This window comes from Hyperolius riggenbachi, chromosome 9, assembly GCF_040937935.1.
Source record: "Hyperolius riggenbachi isolate aHypRig1 chromosome 9, aHypRig1.pri, whole genome shotgun sequence".
NCBI lineage: Eukaryota > Metazoa > Chordata > Amphibia > Anura > Hyperoliidae > Hyperolius > Hyperolius riggenbachi.
Genome location: NC_090654.1, coordinates 176,367,970 through 176,392,067, shown reverse-complemented (window position 1 = coordinate 176,392,067; position 24,098 = coordinate 176,367,970). Strand labels below are relative to the sequence as shown.

The 24,098-nt window shown below is 41.4% G+C and overlaps 2 protein-coding genes across 6 annotated transcripts in view; one reads left to right on the top strand and one right to left on the bottom strand.

The window, feature by feature from the left end:
* LOC137532812 (protein SPMIP1) lies at window positions 1–6,554 on the top strand. Its single transcript, XM_068253743.1, has 2 exons — window positions 1–541; window positions 6,319–6,554. Exons 1-2 carry the CDS (start codon window positions 118–120, stop codon window positions 6,435–6,437), a joined length of 543 nt encoding a protein of 180 aa, XP_068109844.1. The 5' UTR covers window positions 1–117; the 3' UTR covers window positions 6,438–6,554.
* A 5,125-nt stretch (window positions 6,555–11,679) lies between these two features.
* Window positions 11,680–24,098, bottom strand: part of FLNB (filamin B) — a 353,424-nt gene continuing 341,005 nt past the window's right edge. For 3 of the 5 annotated variants that reach the window (XM_068253736.1, XM_068253732.1, XM_068253734.1), the window contains 3 exons: window positions 21,562–21,780; window positions 16,174–16,377; window positions 11,680–15,504 (listed from right to left, as the gene is read on the bottom strand). In XM_068253736.1, coding sequence (XP_068109837.1) covers window positions 15,317–15,504; window positions 16,174–16,377; window positions 21,562–21,780 — 611 coding nt within the window. In that variant the 3' untranslated portion in view covers window positions 11,680–15,316. Of the gene's footprint in view, window positions 15,505–16,173; window positions 16,378–19,411; window positions 19,469–21,561; window positions 21,781–24,098 lie in introns of all 5 variants that reach the window. The other 2 variants (XM_068253731.1, XM_068253733.1) reach the window with 1 other exon arrangement.

Genomic DNA, 24,098 nt, shown 5'->3' with positions numbered 1-24,098 from the left:
TGTCAGTAAACTCTAAACAGGAGCTGCTGCTAACATTTTCCAGGCCTGGCTGCAAGTATCATTCTGTTGCTGGATCTCCCCTAGCCTAACCCCTGTTGCAAAATCCCCCCACTCACCATGAGAGACCTGCTGACAACCAGGAACCAGAATTGCTGGAAAGAGGTCATTGAGAAAGAAACTCTCACTAGGATGACATGGAAAATGAAATACAATAAGGAGCATCCAAATCAGTCCCAAGCAGAACCTACCATGAAGAAGAGAGAGATTTTCATCCCACAACCTGTCACCACTCTTCCTCCTCTTATCAGTACCCCTCAGCCCCTAGTAAGCAGGACTGACCAGTCAGACCATGATCAAATGGATATCATGAGCCTTGCTGAAATGAGACCAGTCACTCCTCATACCTCCAAACTCTTATATGATGGCTTCTCCAAGGAGGGCAAGGGAAGGTCCATGTATCTGAAGACAAGAAAGCAGTATGGTCCAGCCGAGAAGTACCCACATCAGATCTTGTCCTCCTGGGATTACGGCTGGAGAATGGGTAGGTGTATATTAGTTAACGTTCCTACAATTTGTTATAACCACATGCAATAATAATGTAGGTCTGAATTATCTGAACTACACAGATTTTTCTGGTAAAACTCAAGAACTGCTACAGGAATTGGGAGAACTAGAATTAACTTCTGTCAAGTCTAACTTCATGCATTTTTTTTTTTACAAGTACATTTTTTTTTATTCACTTTGACTGTATCCATGGGAGAAATGTTTCTATTACTTATTAACAAATACACAAAGTTCATATTTACCCTCAGAATTTTTCTAAATGCCTGCACACGGCATTTTCACAGGAACATATAGCATGTATATCCTATATAATAAAATGATAGTGTAGCTACATCTGTCTGTGTCCATGTCAGGGCTTATCCATACTGAAGATGTTGCCATGATTGTATTTGCAATTCCTCACTCAAGTGAATATCGCTGCAGAATTGTTGCATGCTGCATTTTTAGAAATGGAAACGAAGCTAGTGTGGATCAGTTCTAAGGGCCTATTTCCACTACACATGGATTCTGGATGCAGAAAACTGACTCCAATTGGAAATCTGCATCAGAAAAATCACGTTTAGTGGAAACAGGCCCATGGGCAATCATTGGAGTCAGTTTTTCTGCATCCAGAATACGCGTGTAGTGAAAACAGGCCCTTAGTGACCACATGCATGCCCAGCGGCCCCTGGCAGTGGCTCAGCTGGCTGCGCGGGCGTACAACAGCAGACCGTGACAGCAACTGACGGCAGGAGCACTCAGTGTGTAGAGGATGCGGGGGTAGCTGTGATGTAGTCCCCCTACTTACAAACAGGCTCCATTTGAGCAGATTGTAAGTTGAGTGTCTCCTAAGTTATACGTAGTGAAACATGGATAAATTATTTACTTTTGGACAACCAGCATAAATTATGTATATTACATTTGGCACAACTAAAACGGTCTATGCAAACATGAGGAAGCAATACATGATTATTGGTATAATACACCCCAAACAGGTGAATTTGGCACTGGCCTTGGCAGTCATGTGTAATAACCTGCAATATTTAACTGGAGTTATACAGCGCCAAGGTGGTAAGATGAGCACCTAATAGTTTAGCTTCCGCTTTCAGATAATACTAGCTGAATGGCTAGTACTTTGGCTAGTATATTGGATACTTAGGGCTATGAGGGGTTATTGTTAGTTACTAGGACGGGGGTTAGTGCTGGAATAGGGGACCAGGTAAGTTGATAGTTAATATTACCAATATTTTACTATCGGCATGAAAATGGCACCCAATTTCCACAGGCAATGCTGTAAAGGGGCCAATACACTCAGCCGATTTTTGGCCGATTGATCAAAATCGATCGATTTCAATCAATCTGGCAGACTGGAAAATCATGGTCGATCTGTTGAGATTGCTTATAATTTTGCATTAGCCCTAATGGAAATCTGATGGCAAAAAAATGCCATCAGATCGATTTTCAATAGATTTCAAACTAAAATCTATTAGAAATCTGTTCCTAGTAAAAAAATGTTCCTAAACACCTCAGAAATTTATCTGCTGATCTTTCTGCTGCTAATCTAACGAGTGTATGGCCACCTTTATATGTACTTTAAGGTGGCCATACACTTGTAGATTTGCAGCAGATTCAACCATCAGATAGATTTCTGTTAGATGCCTGTCAAGTCGAATCTGACAGGAATCTATCTGATGTGTGCTACTCACTAGGAACAGATTTCCAATAGATTTCAGAATTAAATCTATTGGAAATCGATCTTAATGCATTATTGGACCATTAGATCCAATGCAACTCTATGGGCCATCGATCTGCTGGCAGCCTAGATTTTCCATCCTGTAAGATAGATCAAATCGATCGAAATCGGCCGCAAATCAATCGAATGGGGAATTTAAAAGAATAGATTTCTGATCGATCGATTCTATAGAATCGATCGATTGATGCCTGAAATCGACCAGTGTATGGGCCCCTTAATACTCCAAGTATACAGAGTTTTAAGCCCAATCTACATGATTCGATTCTTTATACGATTCGATTACGATTCTATTTACGATCCGATTAAATCCGACATGATCGGGATTCGATTCAATTCGATTTGCCATTGAAAAACAATGGCAAATCGAATCCCAATCGGACATGTCGGATTTAATCGGATAGTAAATAGAATCGTAATCGAATCGTATAAAGAATCGTATCGTGTAGATTGAGCTTTAGGCTGGAAGCATAAGTGCATCGTTGATTTTAAGGGGCTTTGGGGTTGTTTCTGCATTTTCTATTGCATTGTTTGGGGTGATTGCGGCAATATGAATTTGAAAATACATTAGTCATGCAGGAAAAAGCACATTGCTGGGGGTTTTAAATCACAGAAAAAATGTGAATGAATGCAAATAAGGTTCAATTTACAAGCGATCTATTGATGACAAATGCCAGTGCGGAAGTGCGCGTTTTGCCGTGTGCAGCAAAACATGCACAATTCTACTGCATACAACTCGGGTCCATTGCAAGCAGTCACACTGCATCTGTTGCCGCCACTGCTTGCAGTTTCTCCTGCCACCAGGTACCGGCCACGGGGTGCATTGGCAGAAGCATACTGCTGCGTCTCTGAGGCTCCTCGGTGCACACAGAACAGAGCATGAAAGGTCACTTTTTCTGTCATCTGCAGTTTTTTTTGTGTGCGTTTTTAGTGCGTTTGTGTTTTTTCCCACATATGCATTTGCCGTGCATTTTGCGTGCGTTTTTATGCGTTTGCGGTTCGCATATGCGTTTTGTATACATTTTCAATGCGTTTGTATATTGCGTTTATGCAAATCACTAGGAAGCGGAAATACATCACAAACATAAAAAAGGCATATAAAAATGCATACAAAACACAATACATTGCATTCCCATTGACCTTCACTATGTGTGTTTTTGATGCATTTTTCAATAATATGTAACAAAATCAGCGTTTTTAAAAACGCATGTTTCAAAATTCATACAATATGCGTTTTTTCATGCGGCCCATAGACTTCCATTAGCGGCAAAAACGCAGCGTTTTTCACAATGCCTGAAAAGAAATGTAAGTATGCACCTAGCCTAATACTTGTAGCCACAGCCCCTCAACACACATGTAGATCAGGTGATCTGACTGAAGTAAGACTGGATTAGCTGCATGCTTGTTTCAGGTGTGTGATTCAGCCACTACTGCAGCCAAAGAGATCAGCAGTACTGACAAGTAACTGGGAAACATCCATATCCCTCTCAGTTAAGGCTCCTTTTAACACCTGAACTGTCCTTGCCATTTTAAGACTCACAGCAATCACGGAGTTAGGAGCCAATCTGCCCAATATACAGAATCTCTGCTGTCACCGTGATGGTGGGTACAGCGAGAGCGAGCAGACGTCATGGCAGCAGTGATTGAAATATGCACCCTGGCAGGAATAAGCAGCCTCAAACAGGGCATAGATTTCAATTACTGCCTTCTGGAAGCGGTTAACATAGGATCTGTTTACACATCTGTTTTCACTCCTGATGAACATGTCAGACACACAGGCCCATATGCAATTCACTTATTCTCTTGAGTTATCTCCTTAGGGGATCATTTTCATATTCTCTTTAAAATAACTTTTAAGCATTTAAAAACTGAAAATTATTTTGAGTATTTTTTTGCTAGCTGGTGCTTTAAAGGCATTTTATTGAGGAGTTTGGAGATATCACCTAGGAGAAAACTCAGGAGAAAACTCAGGAGAAAAAGTTAATTCCATATGGGCCATATTTAACCACTTGCCGACCGCACACTCATAACGTGCGTCGGCAAAGTGGCAGCTGCAGGACCAGCGACGCAGTACTGCGTCGCCAGCTGCAGCCTAATTAATCAGGAAGCAGCCGCTCGTACGAGCGGCTGCTTCCTGTCAAATCACGGCGGGGGGCTCCGTGAATAGCCTGCGGGCCGCCGATGGCGGCTCGCAGGCTAGATGTAAACACAAGCGGAAATAATCCGCTTTGTTTACATTTGTACGGCGCTGCTACGCAGCAGCGCCGTAAGGCAGATCGGCGATCCCCGGCCAATCAGCGGCCGGGGATCGCCGCCATGTGACAGGGGACAGCCTGTCACTGGCTGCACAGGACGGATAGCGTCCTGTGCAGCCCGGATTTCCAGGCAAGGCAGCAGGTAGGAGAGGGAGGGGGGAATTTCGCCGCGGAGGGGGGCTTTGAGGTGCCCCCCCCGCCACCCACAGCAGGCAGGAGAGATCAGACCCCCCCAGCACATCATCCCCATAGGGGGGAAAAAAGGGGGGCAATCTGATCTCCCTGCCTGCACCCTGATCTGTGCTGGGGGCTGCAGAGCCCACCCAGCACAGATCAATCGAACCAACGCTGGTCCTTAAGGGGGGGTAAAGGGTGGGTCCTCAAGTGGTTAATTAACTTTTTCTCCTGAGTTTTCACCTAAGAGATTTTTTTTTTATCTTCCATTTATAATAACTTTTTAGAACTTGCGACTGTAAAAGTACCAAACAGTAGGTGGAAAAGTATTATCAAAAATATTTTAAGTATTTTCTTGCTGTAGTGAGTTAAAAGACATTTTATTGACAAGTTTGAAAATATCACCTAGGAGAAAACTCGGGTGTAAAAGTGAATTGTATATAGGCCATAGTGTCTGTTTCAGTCACAACTGTGGACAGAGATAAAAAGATGGACTGCCCCGGACTGACTTGAGCCAAATGGGAAGACAGGTAGGGTAATATGGTAACTATAGTCATAGCAGGTCATGTGACTAATGGGCTCAGTATAGCATGCATCATAAAAAGATAAGGGCCTAAATCACTAAGCTTATTCATTCTTTAGAGAATATATATACCCTGAAAATCTGCCATGCATTTATTTGAAATTATTATTTGTAATAGTCATGCCTTGGAGAACTCAGAGAAGCATGTCATTTGTTTTGATCAGCTGATAAATTTGCAAAGCTTTGATTTGAGGTGTTACATAGTTACTTGGGTTGAAAAAAATCGAGTTCACATTCTGCTTTTGCACATGATCTTGACTAACAAACTAGTGACAATCATGACCATCACTATTTGTTAGCTGGTACAAATTATCAATGATATGCTAATTTTACGACTTTGTTGCAAGTGTCCAGCACCTTAGAACTAGACCAATGAAATGCAACTGCTGGACAGGCACAGTTTCAAACTGCATAAAACTTCCAAGTTATACAATTAGCATCTTATCGATTGTCTTGATGATCTGGCAAGATTTTGAGGCAGTACCTCGGCTCACATTGAACCTCAGTGACAGCTGTTGAGAGCTTAGTTGCAAAGCAGGTGTGAGTTTGCTATTGTGCAAAACCAGAAGAATGTTCCTGCTGCTGGTGCCCACAACCCCCAATTCACTAACCGAACAACAGAGATGGTCAATGAGATGCAAATTATTCCAGCTCACATGCAGATTTTATGAAAATCATATACATCAATCAAATTCACTTCATCCTAAAACCAGTTTCAAGATGCGTACTGTTTGCATACAATTTACATAGAAGTCAAACTTATTTCTCTGCCGTTCAATAATCTTCATTATGGTGTGATGACCCAGATGAGCATTATAACTCTCACCACCAAATATCAGACCATTAAAAACCATCTGAAGCATCACTTATATTTTTCTATTGTATACAACCCTGGAGAGCATTTAATAAAACAGGCCCCAGGCTGACTTTATTCCCAAGGGGCTTTTGGATTTGTGGAAGTAAATAATACCAAAGTAAATAATTTTACTAACATTGTACATTTGCCATTCCAGGTGACATGATGAAGGAATTCAAGAGTCCAGTCCATGGGCGATCCCGGATAGTGAAAGACACATTTTATAGCAGGAACGGGGTGATGTCTGAGCCAGAAGCCACTGACAAGATGCTGTGATCATCCCCACATCCTTGGTTTTAATTTTTGTATATTTTTGTTTCTCACTCTTCGCACTGATCACTCACAGCAGTGTGCAATGTCATCAGCTTCCTATCAATTAAATGTTACTGTAAAGACTGGTCTGACTGGTCCTTCAAGCGTACTTTCTATAAGCGTCCTGCACATATTAAAGGATCAGGCAGTGACTGCTCTGTTTACTGGTCACTGTATAGTAACAGTGTTGTGTACATTATCCAATCCACCTCATGGTATACAGGCTTAGCGCACTAAGTGCTGCACAACAAAAGGTCCAGTGTAACAACTGATACATTCACCTAATACTGGCCACACGCAAGGCTATCTAGTCGGTGTCTAGGAAATCCTTATCAGTATTATGAGGGCCTAACTACACAGTCTTTTCAAAAGAGATTTAAAACCCACCTACAGTATATGAAAGATGATTTTGTTCATTATCGTTTTGTGATGACCATGTGCTTACCCAGTATATCAGGCTCTATGAAAGTATAGTTACTAAATTGCCTGATTTCTAGAGGCTGGTCAAGTATTTTCCCACAGAGGTTTCTGTTCTTTTTCAATTCAGAATAAAATTTCAGTTTGAACCTTCCATGACTTCTTATTTAAACTGGAAACTTGTCTGAAAAAAAATATAGTTACACACAAATACATACTAAATACAAAACTTTAAGGCTGGTTTCACACTGTAAATTGGCGTTAGCGATGCGGTGCGTTGCGCCTGCCACACCACCAAAAACAGGCCTCCAGGGAACATCATGTTAGTACATGATGTTCCCTGTCTGGCATTTGGCCAAGCAGGAAGTGACGCACGCTTGCAGTCCCTTCCTGTCTCAGGTATATGGAAGTGCACGGAAGCATATTGTAAAAATATGCTTTCGCGCATGCACGCCGCATTGCCAACTTTTTTAAAGAAGTCTGCGTCGCTATAGACTAACATGAATTCTGGGCCGATGCAGATCGCTGCAGGATCTGCGTGGTAGGTATGTGCTAGCGTTAAATCAGGCACTTCCGACACAGCGTACCACAACGTGGGAAGTATGAACTTCCCCATAGGCTTTCATTAGGCTGTGGTAGCAGTGCAGCAATTTGCCGCAACACACAGCACCAGTGTGAAAGGGCCCTCAATCAACTTGCCTTATTATTAAGCAAGTGTCCTTGCGCTGCAAAACCACTGACGCAATGAGACATGTACCCCTGACAATCTCACATTGTATCCTGTGACGTCTGCCACCAAGATATCAGCAGCAGGTTGGCCTCCATGGATGAGACTTGTATTTCCAACACATCCCACAATTGCTTGATTAAACTGAGATCTGGGGAATCTCATTCTTCTAGGTTCCCGAATAGTTCCAAGGACAAGTGCCTCATGTGCTGCGCACATGAGAATCCAGACCAGCACATATGCAGTACAGATGCACTTATCCTTGGATCTACTCAAGGACAGGAGTACCGTAGTTCCCAAAGACCTCCTAGAAGGAGTAGCTTCCATGGGACGATGCAGAAATTACGAGATAGACCAAGGACCAGGAATGTCCTATGGTCTCCAGAACCTTCCCTCTACAGTCCTGGCCACAAGTTTTGAGACTGTCAAAAATATTGGAAATTAAAAAAGTTGGTGCTTAAGTTTTTATAATAGCAATTTGCATATACTCCAGAATGTTACGAAGAGTGTTCAGATGAATTGCATAGCCCTTTGCCATGAAAATTAATTGAATCCCAAAAAAAACTTTCCACTGTGTTTCATTGCTGTCATTAACGGACCTACTGAGATTATTTCAGTAATCGTCTTGTTAACTCAGGTGAGAATGTTGACGAGCACAAGGCTGGAGATCATTATGTCAGGCTGATTGGGTTAGAATGGCAGACTTGACATGTTAAAAGGATGGTGATGCTTGAAATCATTGATCTTCCATTGTTAACCATGGTGACCAGCAAAGAAATGCATGCAGCCATCATTGTGTTGCATAAAAATGGCTTCACAAGCAAGGATATTGTGGCTACTAAGATTGCACCTAAATCAACAATTTATAGGATCATCAAGAACTTCAAGGAAAAAGGTTCAATTCTTGTTAAGAAGGCTTCAGGGCGTCAAAGGAAGTCCATCAAGCACCAGGATCGTCTCCTAAAGAGGATTCAGCTGCGGGATCGGAGAGCAACCAGTGCAGAGGTTGCTCATCAATAGCAGCAGGCAGGTGTGAGTGCATCTGCATGCACAGTGAGGCGAAGACTTTTGGAAGATGGCCTGGTGTCAAGAAGGCCAGCAAAGAAGTCAATTCTCTACCAAAAAAACTTCGGCACAAAGTATGGTGAATGGACTGCTGAGGACTGGGGCAAAGTCATATTCTCTGATGAAGGCCCTTTCCGATTGTTTGGGGAATCTGGAAAAAGGCTTGTCAGGAGAAGAAAAGGTGAGCGCTACCATCAGTCCTGTGTCATGCCAACAGTAAAGCATTTTGAGACCATTCATGTGTGGGTTGCTTCTTATCCAAGGTAATGGGCTCACTCACATTTTTGCCAAAAAACACAGCCATGAATAAAGAACGGTAGCAAAACACCCTCCAACAGCAACTTCTTCCAACAATCCAACAACAGTTTGGTGAAGAACAATGCATTTTCCAGCACGATGGAGCACCGTGGAATAAGGCAAAAGTGATAACTAAGTGACTCGGGGACCAAAACGTTGAAATTTTGGGTCCATGGCCTGGAAACTCCCCAGATCTTAATCCCATTGAGAACTTGTGGTCATTCTTCAAGAGGCGGGTGGACAAACAAAAAACAACTTATTCTGAGAAACTCAAAGAAGTGATTATGAAAGAATGGGTTGCTATCAGTCAGGATTTGGCCCAGAAGTTGATTGAGAGCATGCCCATTCGAATTACAGAGGTCCTGAATAAGAAGGGCCAACACTGCAAATACTGACTCTTTGCATACATCTCATGTAATTGTCAATAAAAGGCTTTGAAACGTATGAAGTGCTTATAATTATATTTCAGTACAGCACGAACAACTGAAACAAAGATCTAAAAGCAGTTTAGTAGAAAACTTTGTGAAAACTAATATTTTTGACAGTCTCAAATCTTTTGGCCAAGACTGTACATAGGTACTATATGTATAAAACCTGAAGTGATTCGCTTTGAAGGTCCATTTAAGTGAGATAGATATGGAGGCTGCCATATTAATTTCCTTTAAAATAATGCAAATTGCCTGGCTATCCTTCTGATCCTCTGCTTCTAATGCAATTAGCCATAGACCGTGAACAAGGATGCACAGCAGATGTATTCGACTTAAAGTGTACCTGAAGCAAAAAAAAGTCCCCTAGGGAGTACTTATCTCAGGAGGGGGAAACCTCAGGATCATAAAGAAGCTTCCCCAGTCCTCTTCAGCAGAGGGGAGCCAGTGCTGGCTACCCCAAAAGTCCGCTTGTTGCAGCTCTTGTGCAGGTGCATTGGTGCCTTTTCCTCAGGCTCCGGTGGAAATAGCTGGGCCTGGTCGGGTCCGCTCTACTGCACAGGCGCAAGTCTGTGCTTGCGCAGTAGAGCAGATTTGATTGGGGTTGGCTATTTCCACTGGAGCCCGAGCGGAAAGCCGCTAGTGCACGTGTGCAGGCAGGCAAGGTAAATACTATTGTTGCCACATGCTCGGGGGTTCCAGCGTTGGAACGAGCTGGCTGAGGAGAACGAAGGAAGCCTCATTAGTATCCAGAGGCTTTCCCCTTCCAAAGTATCATGTTTTTTTTTTTTTTATTTACTTCACAGATTCTCAAGTTAGACTGCATTTGCAGCATGCTTGTTTCAGGTTGGTTATTCAGACACTACTGATGTATGAAAGATCAGCAAGATGCCTGGCAACTGGTAATGCTTCAAAGGAAATAAATATGGCAGCCTCTCACTCTCCCTTCAGGTGTCCTCTAAGTGAAAGCTGCGGTCTTATAAATTTGCTGGTTTAAATTCCAAAGTGCTCCCTGAATAATGCAGTATAATTACTGATTTTCATGCGCCTCCTCCTCCACTTTTAATATGTATGAGAATTCTCTGTCTGCCTATTGTTTCTGAACATACCCAACCAGCAGAAGTCTACTATGCCTTAACAACTCTACCCCAGCACTACTACAAAAATGCCTGCTCGTCTGACAGCTTTCCTTCTCTCTATCCCCACTGCCTATGGTTACGTGTGAAGAGGTTTACTCACCTATCTGCCCATCAGGTCTGATTAATCCTCTCTGTACCGTTTTTCTTTCCAGACCACTGATCATCTGGCCTAATGCACAGATAATAGTGCAGAGAATCTGAGCTCTGCCTACTGTACACAGTGCTCTTAATGTGTGGGGCAATACAATAAGGCTCCGTTCCCATCTGCTGCTGAACCACATATGGCCAGAGGGAGCAGTCAGCATAGTGCCTGCTCAGATGTTCTTCTATGGTCCTGCTGCAGCCCGAGGCAGATGCGTTACCACCAGTCAAGGATTATTGCACATGGCACAGCAGTGCAGTCTGTTTACCGCAACGGATCAGACAGATCCGTTGCAGGCTGACAAGTGTGACCAGCTCCTATATTTAACATAGAATCCGTTCACTGTCAGTTTTGCAATGAGCGGAAAACAGACAAAAAAATGTCCATTATCAGTTCAAGTGAGAACACAGTCTTAAAGCGGACCCAAACCAAACTTTTTTTTTTCAAAATATTTAGTTGCACCACTCTGACACATACAAAGATAAATAAACACTCCTTCAAGCATATGAACATTTCATTGCATACTTTTCACCCTTCTCTTTTCACAACTAGGGTTATACAGGTGGCAGCCATTAGCAATTCCTCCTTTGCAGAACACCACCTATTCCACCAGTTTGCCGGAAAAATCCTGGCAATATGAAAGGAAGGGAGGGGTTCCACCAATAAATGTAAAATATTTTATATTTGTCATCATGTAGCTGCAAAAAGGCTGCTATTTATCATTATAATTTAGAAAATAGATTTTATTTCTGAAATCTAGTATTTTTAATTTGGGTCCACTTTAAGGTGGATGTGATGTGAAACTTAGAAAAGAGTGGTGTTTCCCCAAAGTATGTATCCCATTTCCCATAATCCATATACCGTACTCTGCTACTTGCTTAAAACACAAAACACGCACACAAAACTGCTCACCCACTCACCCGTAGCGTACATATACACACATTTTAACCACCCTATAGTAACTCAAAACACAAGTAAAATTTGACAACAAATATTAAACAATTGATTCCAGTTTATTGGTTTCTCTGGTTCTGAACTGACAACGTAGTGGACTTTCACAGTGAGGCACAAAGCACAGTACAAAGCTTCTGATATCTTAGTTCGCTAGGCTTGTGTATCCAAAAATAGTGTTTTAAAATGTACTGAGTATTCTAGAAAAAGACTGTTACACTGTTACAAGAAACGGTTTGCTATAAAAGTTAATTCAAACTAGAATACACACCCATAAGAAAAATAATGATCGATTTGAAAAAAAATGTTTTTGCTCATGCACTCCAAAAATATATTTCTATAATAACTTTGCACAGAACAAAATGAGTCTTACATTGGATATTTAGAATCTGATTCTTTTCTTTTTGGAACTGCTATGGGTACTATGCACACCCTTTGAGGCTGCACAGGAAATTCAAACTGACAACTGCATTTGAGAATATTACAAAATCCACTTTAATATACACCACAACCTAGATATACAGCGCCGGGCATAAATATATTACAAAACCTTACTTCAAAGCCCAGCGACCAGAGTACTTATTTAATTTTATTAATCAGATTTTTTACAATATCTTACCAGTGAAACATTGTATTATGTGGAAGGCATTCACAAGAACTAGAGAAAGTATAGGCTACTTAGATGCACATCCTTACTTGCATTCTGCTTAACAAGGATTCATGGATATGTTTCAAGTATGTTATGTGAATGTTTACTTTAAATTCCAATGTCTTGCGTGTTATCCTTTCTTTCATATCTTTCTTTCATATCGGTATGCGGAGTCTACCAACTCCCAATATGCTGATATAAGGTAGATCAAAAGTATAGATTGTGTTGGAGTGCTTTGTGAATTGATCACTCAGTGCATGTGGACAATCTGTATAAACTATTTCAACAAATATTGTGCTTATTTAAGAATTTTGCAATTTCTTGACTTTTTTCAAGTACAGGCTTGTGTAATAATTTTAATATGCACTCTCATAAAGTGAAGTCAGTCTCTCAGAAAAGGCTTATTTTCATTATTATTTGTTTGCATTGTCTCATTATTGCAGTGAGTGTGTTTTATATCAACTCCTTAATGTTAAGATGGCCAAATAAAACTGTCAGAATTACACGATAGAGCCACCATCTTGACAAGATGAGCACAGGAGAGCATTCGTTAGAAGCACTTACCGTAACCCTTAGACTGCCTTGGATGTCTAGGAGCGTTTGCTGATTTTTGCTTTCATATGCTATGGATGTCTTTAGGCATTTGCCTTCAGCAAACTATTTTCGTCTGCCAACGATTTCTTTAGGCGTTTTTGAGTCCCCATACTCCTTTATGCTAAATGCTTCTTAGATGTCAGTGGCAAAGATTTGGCTCAGTGCCAACTTTTTTACTTGACTTGAAATTTGCAAATGATTTGTATATGATGCTTTCACTGCGAGATTTGCTTAGTACATTTACAGTTTAGATTTTCATAGTAATTAGCATAATTCTGTATAATAATTAGCATAATTCTCAATCGTCTCATATTTATTAGCACCTCAGTGACAATCCCTACTTATAAATATGGACTGTGATACTACATTAAAAAGCTGGACATAGAGTAACAGAATGCTGAGACAATACAATTACATAAGACGAAAAAACAGCCATTCCAGGCAGGTAACCTCACAGGTAGTTTCAGGGTGCAAGTTCAGATTATTACAGAGCTGTGTCTGTGACGGGTCTACTTTAGAGAATACTAACGTTTATCAATGGACAGCTCACAAGAAATGGACCTCGTGGATGGAATTTACAATCTTCTAAAACAAAGCAAGAATATGTGGCAAAAGGAAATGCACAAACTCCCTTCAGACAACTTCAGCCATGAAGACCATATTATAAATTAGATAACATCCACTTAATTGTCACAATCCTTTTCATGTAGTATCAATCCTAAGGCTCTGACCTTCCCATACGAGTACAGGAATTAACATTTTACAGTTAGGATTACAGTGGAGATGTTAATAGTTTACAAATCCGTCATCATAGCAGGTGAACTTTATGGTCAAACACAAAGGCACTTTTATTGAAAGTACCATATTTACATCCCTCTTCCAGATCACCGTGGGTTTAAGAATAATAGATAACTAGTCATAAATAGGCATTTGAATTACCCAAATCTTCATTCCTAAACTTATTCTAAATAACAGCAGGGCTATGAAAAATAAGTGCCATCTACCAACATGCATATTTTTACATATTACACGGTCTCATGGCTTGCAAGATGCAGCGAGCCTCAGGTGTCTCAGCAAGTGGACCTCATGGAAGCCCAAGCTTGGTGTGAGGCTTTGGCAGGACATGATGCAGACTGAGGAAAGCAGCACACAATGCCAGAAGCCTGCCTTCTGTCTCGTAAATATTGCAGCTTTTGATTCACATCATTTCTAGTTACTATTCACAGGGATGTCTGGTGTACACAACTAAAAAATGGAATGATGAATGATTGTCCAGGTCTTCAATTGTTATAACAAACCTGCAATAATAGTATATCCTTACTAGTCACGGATAGGCATTTGACTCATTACTTACTGTTGTTATTTCTTCTGTATGCAGTTAGTCTGCTTTAAGTCAAAATCGGTCTAGTTGTCTACCTGGGATCATTGCTCAAAACAGATGACTTATTGTTGTAGATTATGCTTTGAGAGGAAAGCCTTGTTTTTTATCTTATAATACAGACCATAGGCAGGTGATGCCAAGTTTTGTGGGTAATTAATGAGGGTTTTTAAAGCAGAAGAGTCACAGCAAGCATAAGTAAATACACATAAATTAGAGGAGCAGGCTGCAATACTAGTGCAGTCTTAGGGCTGGTTCAGACGGACGCTTGCGGAGAGTTTACCGCAAGCGTTCGGAACGTCACGGTAAACGCTCCCATTTAAGTGAATGGGAACGTTTACACCGAGCTTTTGCGCGCTTTTACCCGAACGCGGCGTTCGGGTACCGATTTTCGTTAGCGTTCGAGCTGCCCCTGGAAGCGACATGTAGCTTCCAGGGAGCGGTCAACCGCAACGGCTAATGTTCCCCTAGGTGAAGAAAAAAACGCGACCGCATCGGAACGCGACCGAAGGCTACTGAAAGCCTGACCGCGCAGCTACCGCAACGCCCCAAGACGCGACGCCATGCAGACGTCCGTCTGAACCAGCCCTTACTAGCAAGGTTATCCCCAGAAGACTAATTCAGATTAGAATTAACCATTCATGACTGGTTGCCTTATGAGCTACAACTGTGCATAATCAGTAGTTTGATCATGTTACCGATCACAGGTTGATTCTAGTTAAATATCATACGTATCCTTATACTTAAATCTGGCCCCCTTCTTAAATCATTATTCATATTCATCATATTCTATTCTACTTGGCAGAGAAAAGGTTAGACAATATCAACATGTATAAATAAGCCCATTGAGCAGTAGAGATTTGCTATTTAAATTATCACATGGTCACCTAAAACACACATACAAATTTTCATCTCCCTAGTATAAAAAAATTCATGTATAAAATTACATTGAACATTTTGAGTTCTGCTGAACTTTCAGAAATCTGCAGATATTCGCTCCAAGTAATCAGGTATGAGAGGTCTTTTCTCTATTCTGGCAGAAGACCAGGTGGTGAATGTTTATGGGACGGTGACGTGGAATGGACTACCAGGGATGTGCTCTTCCCCCCATTTCACCACCAGGGTGTAATCTCCCTTCTCCTTCACATGGTAAGTGACGTTATACTGCTTGTTGCCTAGATGTTTCACAGACACTTCTTCACACGGGATTGTGGGACCATGTACACCCACCAATAGGATGTTGGAGCCTGGAACAACACACACAATTTTTTTTTTACTTATGCTTTATTATGTTTTATGTCATATTTAAAAGTTAAACTCAAAACAAATGTTGCCCCCCCCGCCCCCCCCCCCGCCACACACACACACACACACACACACACACTGGTAATCACTATCGCCCCAGTAAAGCCCCCACTTTCATTTTCAATTCTATTGCCCCCTCTAGTAGGGCATGCACTTACAGTGGCAGTCAGTGTGACCTGCAATAAATCCCCTCATAAACTGAAGAGAGGTGTGTCTCCTGCAATGAAGCCTCCACTTACATTGTCTTCTCCAAGTACCGCCACTTATACTGACTCATACTGGCCATTACACCCAGACAACTAGAGCCACATGAGATATCTTAACCTATATGTGTGCCCCATCACTAGTAGGTACCATCAGGGCCAGTTCTACTTACTTAATGGGGCCCCCTGGCCAAAATGAACCTGAAGGCCCCCCTGATAGACACCCCAGTATCATGAAAAGTGTGTTTACTATCTGACAAACGGAGCCTGAATTAGCCCACTTCTCTAGGTTTGTATCAAATTGTAAAACTGCAGTGAAAAATGGTACTGGCTACAGGCACTGGAATCTGCTAAACACTAAAAACATGAACAGAATTCTCCTTGTACAAAACTCTGCTGAATCCTTACCTGCTTTACTGCAATCCACAGTGAAGCTGCTTTTCTGTCCTAGATAAGCCTTCGATAGGCCGGCCCCTTTTGACGTTACTTTGCTGGCATCGGAAGTAAACCTGGGCAGTGCACTGTAGATGGTTTCCGTGGAGGCGCGGGTCACTGACTGCACAATTATTGAGGAGGTTTCACTGACACTACCAGCACTAACTAGTCTCTGACCTGCAGCAGGACAAATATGGGATTAATACGTAGGACATGGGAGTGAACAGAAAACCACAAAACATAATTAGCACAGTCAAAACAAGAGACGAGAACACTGGTAAGCTTAATTAGCTCCACTCCACAAAAATGCTTGAGTTAGCAGTTCAGTGTGTCACAACAGGCCTCATGTAAGTGTCTGAAGGAACTGAGTGTGTTACTCTTGTCCTAGAATTGCTGTTATTTCATAAAGGATTGCCACTTTGCAGATTGCTGCCCACTATTACAGTCACCGTTATTTAAGGGCACTTGTGTTCCATTCACCGTATTTATAAAGTGCTGGTCAGGCCTGGTTGCAGCTTTATAAGAGCTGGAGAATGACAATATCCAGCAGATTAAAGTACCGGTAGTGTGCGTCTCAAATACCTTTGCCATGCACTGCCACTTTAGATCACGGTAGTATATGAAACTCCATGGTCCACGTACTTCTACTACTACTCAAATAATAAGCCATGAGTGGCAAACAACTCCATTCAAGAAAATAAGGCTTCTGATGGCCACTTTAGAGTAACTGTGGCACTGTAATAAGAAGATCCTAATGCCTGATCACCAGAGTACCTGTTACCACTTATAAATATGGTGCTGAAAAAGTGATAGGACAAAGAAATGGATAAAGTGATTCTGCTCTCTGGCAGGGTCAGATTCCTGATGCTGGGGTCTCCATGTTTTGTTATCCGTAAGCTACTTTTCACATCCAGCACTTTTGGTTATGCACAACGCACCTTTAACTACTGTGGCTGCACAGCCCAGGAAAGCACCCACATCTATGTGACTAATCATGCTCTATGTCAGGCAGTTACTGGCCAAGCACTGTGCACATAAATTAATACTCTTCAATGAGTTCTAATACTAATGAGTGATGAATTGCATGAATATTTGCATAAATACTGATTTTTGTTGGTGCTCATCTTAGGTCACCTCCACGGATTGCCATTAGTCTTTTACTTTTTCAATGTATTATGATTTTATATCATGATTACTAATTACCCGACTCTAGGACCTAAACTATTTAATCCCTATTTTACATGTTTTAAATGATGTCTCATAATTGTAAGTTACATTATATATAGGACATAATGTTGCTTGTTTGACATCATTGTACTTAAACCGCTTAAAGGACACCTGAAGGGAAAAGCATACGGTGGCTGCCATATTTATTTCCTTTAAATACCAGTTGCCTGGTGTTCTAGCTGCTCTCTTTGACTGTAGTAGTGTCTGAATCACACACCTGAAACAAGCATGCAGCAAATCCTGTCAGACTTCAGTCAGAAACATAATCACCATCAGAGGCGCCTTACTTGTGGCTACAAGCACTATTAGGCACTGCTATTTGGTCTGAGGAAGTGGGTATGCACCCACGAAACACATTGCCAGTGCAATAAAATTCTATTAATACGTGAATTTGTCTTCATTGAGGTAAGCCACCTCACTTTTTTTCATTGTATTTTTTTTTTATTTGTATGCAATTTATCTTCTCCGGGTGCCTCTTTCCCCTTTATCCCATCTGATCTCCATGCTTGTTTGGGGTCTAAGGCTAAAAGTGTTATAGGCATTGTTATAGGCAGGGCAGCCAGGCAATGTGCATTGTTTAAAAGGCAGTAAATATGGCAGCCTCCATATTGCTCTCACTTCAGGTGTACTTTAATACATGCTTTATCTTCCTGGTTTTTTTTACATTTATGTAACGCTATGTAGTGCTTGCACAGGTTAGTTAGGTGGTGTGTATCCATATTTGTGAGTTTTGAATCATTGTTTTCTCCACTTTCTTCAATTAACCCATTCACGTTCCGTCGTTTTCACTTGAGAAATGTTCACCTCCCATTCATTAGCCTATAACTTTATCACTACTTATCACAATTAACTGATCTATATCTTGTTTTTTCTGCCACCAATTAGGCTTTCTTTGGGGGGTACATTTTGCTAAGAGCCACTTTACTGTAAATGCATTTTAACAGGAAGAATAAGAAAAAAAACTGAAAAAATTCATTATTTCTCAGTTTTCAGCCATTATAGTTTTAAAATAATACATGCCTCCATAATTAAAACTCACGTATTGTATTTGCCCATATGTCCCGGTTATTACACCGTTAAAATGATGTCCCTATCACAATCTATGGCGACAATATTTTAAAAGGTGCATTTTTTCCGTTTTGCATCTATCACTATTTACAAGTTTAAAACAAAAAAATACATAGAAATATTTCATCTTTACATTGATATTTAAAAAGTTTAGACCCTTAGGTAAATATTTACATGTTTTTTTTTTATTGTAATGTTTTTTGTTTTTTTTAATATTAAACATTTTATTTGGGTATTTTTGGGAGGGTGAGATGGAAACAGTAGTTTTTATAATGTAAATGTGTGTTGAATTTTATTTTTTTTACTTTTAGCTGTAGTTTTAGTTTTTGGCCACAAGATGGCAGCCATGAGTTTGTTTACATGACGTCACTCTAAGCGTAACATACGCTTAGAGAGACGCATAGGGGAGGCAACAGCTAGAAAAAGCGCAGCTTCCGAGAGAAGCTGTCGCTTTTTTCAGCGGGGGAGAGGAATCCACTGATTGTCTGGCTAACGAACCGCGGGCCAAGAGCGCGCGTGCACACGCGCGATCAGCCGCGGGAGCGCGCATGGTTCCTGGACGTAGTTTCTACGTCCAGGAACTAAAATAGGTTAATAAGCCAGCAAAAATGACTGCTAATTAAATAGGGTTTTAACCTAATAATGCAGCTTAATCTGAAGGAGATAACAGCAAGTCCTGTGGGCAACAAGGTATAACATAAATCTAACTCTGATACAGAGCACTAACAAGAGCAACAAATTCAGTTCTTTATTCCGGCATCATTAGATATATACGTCTGAAAGTAACTGGATATTGTTAGTTGGGTTTCTTTTTCCACAAATAAGTCAGGTTGGCACTGTTAATACATTAGGGACATTATCACATCACCTTTGTTATACAGAACCACAACATTGAAGTCTGGACCTAGAGCATTACCTTCCTTGAGGATATGTGGCATCTCCCTCCCCTCCAGCACGAAACGGGTTAAAAAACCTGAACAGATGTTTGAAAATTACAGCCATGCTCATTGAATTAGAAAATATGGAGTTAACACAGAAGAGGACATAACTAAAATCTAATTGTAGTCTTTTCTTAACATTTGTATTGAGCCTGACAGCTGAAAGCTGTTTGGTTAGTGCTACATTTGTGCTGCAAAAAGTAAGATTTGTGCTGCTCTCATTTAAGATAATAGCACTTATTATTTCAAAACAATACCATCACTCAGCCCCCATACAACAACCAACAGACATGAAACTGGTGTAGGTGAGTAGTGCTGTGCATGTGCTCATTTGAGCTGCAAAAATCATCTTTCGATCTTTTATAGTTTTCGAAATATTCCCATTTTTATAAAGGTCAAAAGTTTACTCTACAACATCGCAAAGGCTGAATGAACCTGAGTGAACCTTTGACCTTTATGAAAATGTAAATATCTCAAAAACTATAAAAGATAGAAAGGTTATTTTTGCAGCACAAATGAGCACATGCACAGCTCTACCCACCAATACCAGTTTCATGTTTGTATGTTGTTGTACGGGGGCTGGGTGATGGTATTGTTTTGGAAATAATAAGTGCTATTATCTTCAAAATGAAAGCAGCAGAAATCTTAAAGGGAACCTAAACTGAGAGGGATATGGATGTTTCCTTTTAAACAATACCAGTTGCCTGGCATTACTGCTGATTTCTTTGGCAGCAGTAGTGGCTGAATCACAGACCTGAAACAAGCATTCAGCTAATCCAGTCTGACTTCAGTCAGAGAACCTGGTCTGCATGCTTGTACTGTGGCTAAAAATATTAGAGACACCGGATCAGCAGCAGAGTCAGGCAACTTGTATTATTTTAAAAGGAAAAATCCATATCCTTCTCAGTTTAGGTTCCCTTTGATTTTTGCAGCACAAATGGACACAAACGTAGCACTAACCAAGCACAATGGAATTTTTATTTGTGCTGATTGTAGGGGGGCCAGCTTCATGGTACTAGCAGAATGTTGAAAGGAAACCTTGTTAACTGCTGTAGCTCTCACGAGAGAGTCACATGATCAACCAAAAGGCCCTGGAATCATTGAAGGGCTGAGGGTGGGGCCCGTCATTCAGAACACAAAAGCCAATTAGTTAGTAATTTCCAAAATGATATGTTGACAGATTGCTCATCTAAAAATGACTAGGCAATGGCTGCAGATTTAAAAGGAAAAAAAAAGGAATGACACAAGTAGTACATAGTATTTATAGTATATTCTGTATAGTGCAGGTATTATTTTATTTGGTTGAAGCATAGTGATAAGTTTTTCTTAACCACTTTAATACCAGTGTTCATTGGCACCGTAAAGACTGCCGGCAACAAGAACCAGAGCTCGCCGACACCACGCTGCACAGAATCACAGATGCTGTCGCTCCCCCATCGCCACATGGCGGCAGAGCTCTGTGAGCTGGACAGGAGCCGATTTCATTAGCTCCTGAACTGTGATCACATCATGAGATTGGCTAACAGTGATCACGGGGTCAGGAGCCAATGAAATCAGCACCTGATTGGCTAACAGAGCTCTGTCGTTACCCCAACGGCAGGGCGACTGGGCTGTGGCAAGGGAGAGAACGGCGTGATTGGTGGTAGTGGTGAGAGTAGCGAGTGTGCGTGGTGGCAGTGAGTGAAATCTAGGCTCTGGTTGGGATAACAGATCCCAAACAGGGTGTAGATTTCAATTAGCGCTGTCCAAAAGTGGTTAATGCTGCTCCCCTCTGAATGTTGCATGTGCGGCCCCATGCCTCCTCCTACTCCTGGCCATCAGTATTAGGCAGCCAGAGTCTCCCATCCGCACTCTGCATGGGGCCCTTTTCCCTCCACTCTGCCACTTCACTGTGGGCATTGAACAGCCTTGCCTGCCCCTAAAAACAGGCCTGCCTTGGCCGGGCACCTGTCTCGCCTGCCCCCAAAAACAGGCCTGTGTATACATCTACTATATTACTGTTGCCTCTTAGTACAATGCAGTACACAGCAGAACACTAACAGAACACTAAATTAGCAGCAACATTTGTCCAAACGGTCCCCATAACATCTCCCAAGCCCACACTTTGCAGTCATTACTCGAAAGTCACCTGTTACTTTAGCTTTGAATGGGCTTCCCAGTATATGGTTGGGACCTCCATATTTGACTCCAATCATGTATATCCCTGGGGCCATTGGTGTATAGAGGACTTTGTAGCCTTCTGGACACTCTTTACATTCCATGGTCACTTTTGATGGTCCTTCAATGGTGACAGAGAGGGCTCCGGGCCCGGCTTTCATAGTATTAATGATGAACTCAGACTGTTTTCCTGTCCAAGAAAAATTGTTCCATAAATGAATTTATGACAGGCATTAGATATATTGCTACAGTTCAATTCTCTCCATACCAATTGCAGCTATAAAGAGAAATTTGGACACTGGAGGTGCCTGGTAAAATTACTGGTGCCGGGGCCGCCTGCTATGCAAACTGCAGCTAAAAATAGCAGGTGTTTGTAGCCGCAGTTTGCACAGTGGGTCATACTGGGGCCTGCTATTTTACTGGCACGCAATTTGTATGGGCGCCAACTTCCGCAGCGCCTCCAGCACCCAAATTTCCTGCTTCCAGCCAGGGTGGTGGATCTCTTCAAGAGGTGCAAAATCAACAGCAGTATAACTGCGCTGTTGAACTTGGCCAAAACTGGGTTAGTATGACATATTAATGTCATAAATACACTTATAAATTATTAATGTTATTTTTAGTATTTACATTGCGCCATCTTCCGCAACGCTGTACAGAGTATATTGTTGTCACTTATCTGTCCCTCAGAGGGGCTGACAATCTAATCCCTACCATAGTCATATCTCTATGTATGTATCGTGTAGTTTCTGTATCGTAGTCTAGGGCCAATTTAAGGCGAAGCTAAATAAATTATCTGTATGTTTTTGACATGTGGGAGGAAACCGGGGGGGTGGGGGGGTGGGGGGGGATTTCGGGGGAAACGACATATAAACTCAGTGCAGATGATGGTGCCCTTGCTGGGATACTAACTGGGGACCCAGCTCTCCAAGGCTAGCATCTAACCTTCACTCCACCCTCTTAAAATACTCTTTGATCTACAATGCCTCCATTTTCGCGCACCTAGGTGGGTAGCAGCAGGCCATACAAAGTTAGGCTGGGGGAATTGAAACATAAGATGCAATTAGACTGTGATCCCAATAGTAAAATCTAAAGAATGACTTGGAAATGAATAAAAATGAACCTTACTATAATGTATGTAGGAGGGTACCCCGTGCCTCAACCTGGCTGTCACCCATCACACACAGCAGAGGTTACACCCTTAAGGACTCACAGTTCTTAAACAAAATCAGCATAATCTAATACTGGTATTTCACTTGGCCATTTTGTTTAAGTTTTAGTGGAATGAATGAATAAGGAACATCTGCTGTAAAACAAAGAGTTGACTCAGTACAAGAACAGTAAACAGAGCGATGAATGAGTTACTGGCTTATCAGACATATACAGGCTGACAACACAATGTCCTGCCATCATTTCCGCACCATCAAACTGTCATCGTATCTGGCCACACTCACAAACTTCTGCTGCCTGCAAACAGCTGATATGCAGCAGCTACATGATAAGAAGATGTATCGTTTAAGAGAAGCTGCAGTAACAAAATATGAACAGCAGATGTCATCAAACACCTTGTAATGTATACTATAGAGGCTGCTGAAATCTGATATCTGGATTTACCCTGCTATTTCAGACCAGGTCTAGTGTAAAGCTTCATAAAGATGGTTGTCGCTTGATTTTATTGTATAGTGGTTTGAGGCAAAAGTCTAAGTGTGACCATATATGGTACAACTTTTTCATCCAATCTTACCATTTCTATGTAGTATAAGGGTAAATTAAGTGTATGTACTGAAAGGCTAATTTAGGCAGTTCCCTTATACTACATAGAATTGGTAAGATTGGATGAAAAAAAATGTACCATGTATGGCCACCATAAGGACTGTTTAATCATCGTCCAATCACAACAGTTAACCCAGGTCAAGGGAAAAGTGATTGGCTGTATGTTATCTTTTCAGTTGGCTGTAGAGCAAACCGGAATGAAAATCAAGAAACACAAAAAAGGCAAGGAAAGTAAGTGAAAGGCAAAGAAAGGAAGGGAAAAGCAAGTAAAAGAAAGAAAAGGAAGGGAATGGAAAGAAAGCCTACACATATTTTATGGCACAAAATGTCCCAACAAGATTCAATTTCATCCCAAGCAGCTCCAAATAAAACTAAAGGTGGCCACACACGATACAATAAAATCATCCCATTTTACAGTAATTCGATAAATATGACCGGATCTCCCCCCCCCAAAAAAAAACGAAAGCTTTTTTTCTATTCTTTTTTTTCTTATTCAACTGAAAAATTCCATAGCCATGGCTCGAAACAGCGGTCTGTCGTTGTTACATCACTGCTGATTTTAACTGATGTGATCAATAAAGAGACGATTACTTTCATTGCTGGTGCCTGCTCCATGTGGATCTACTGAATTAACGGCTCCAGTGGTGTGGAACGCCATAAGCTTGGGCACACGCTTCTCTCTATTTGATGGGTGCTGATCCAAACCTTCTCTGTGTTTACTGTGTGGTACATTAGTCA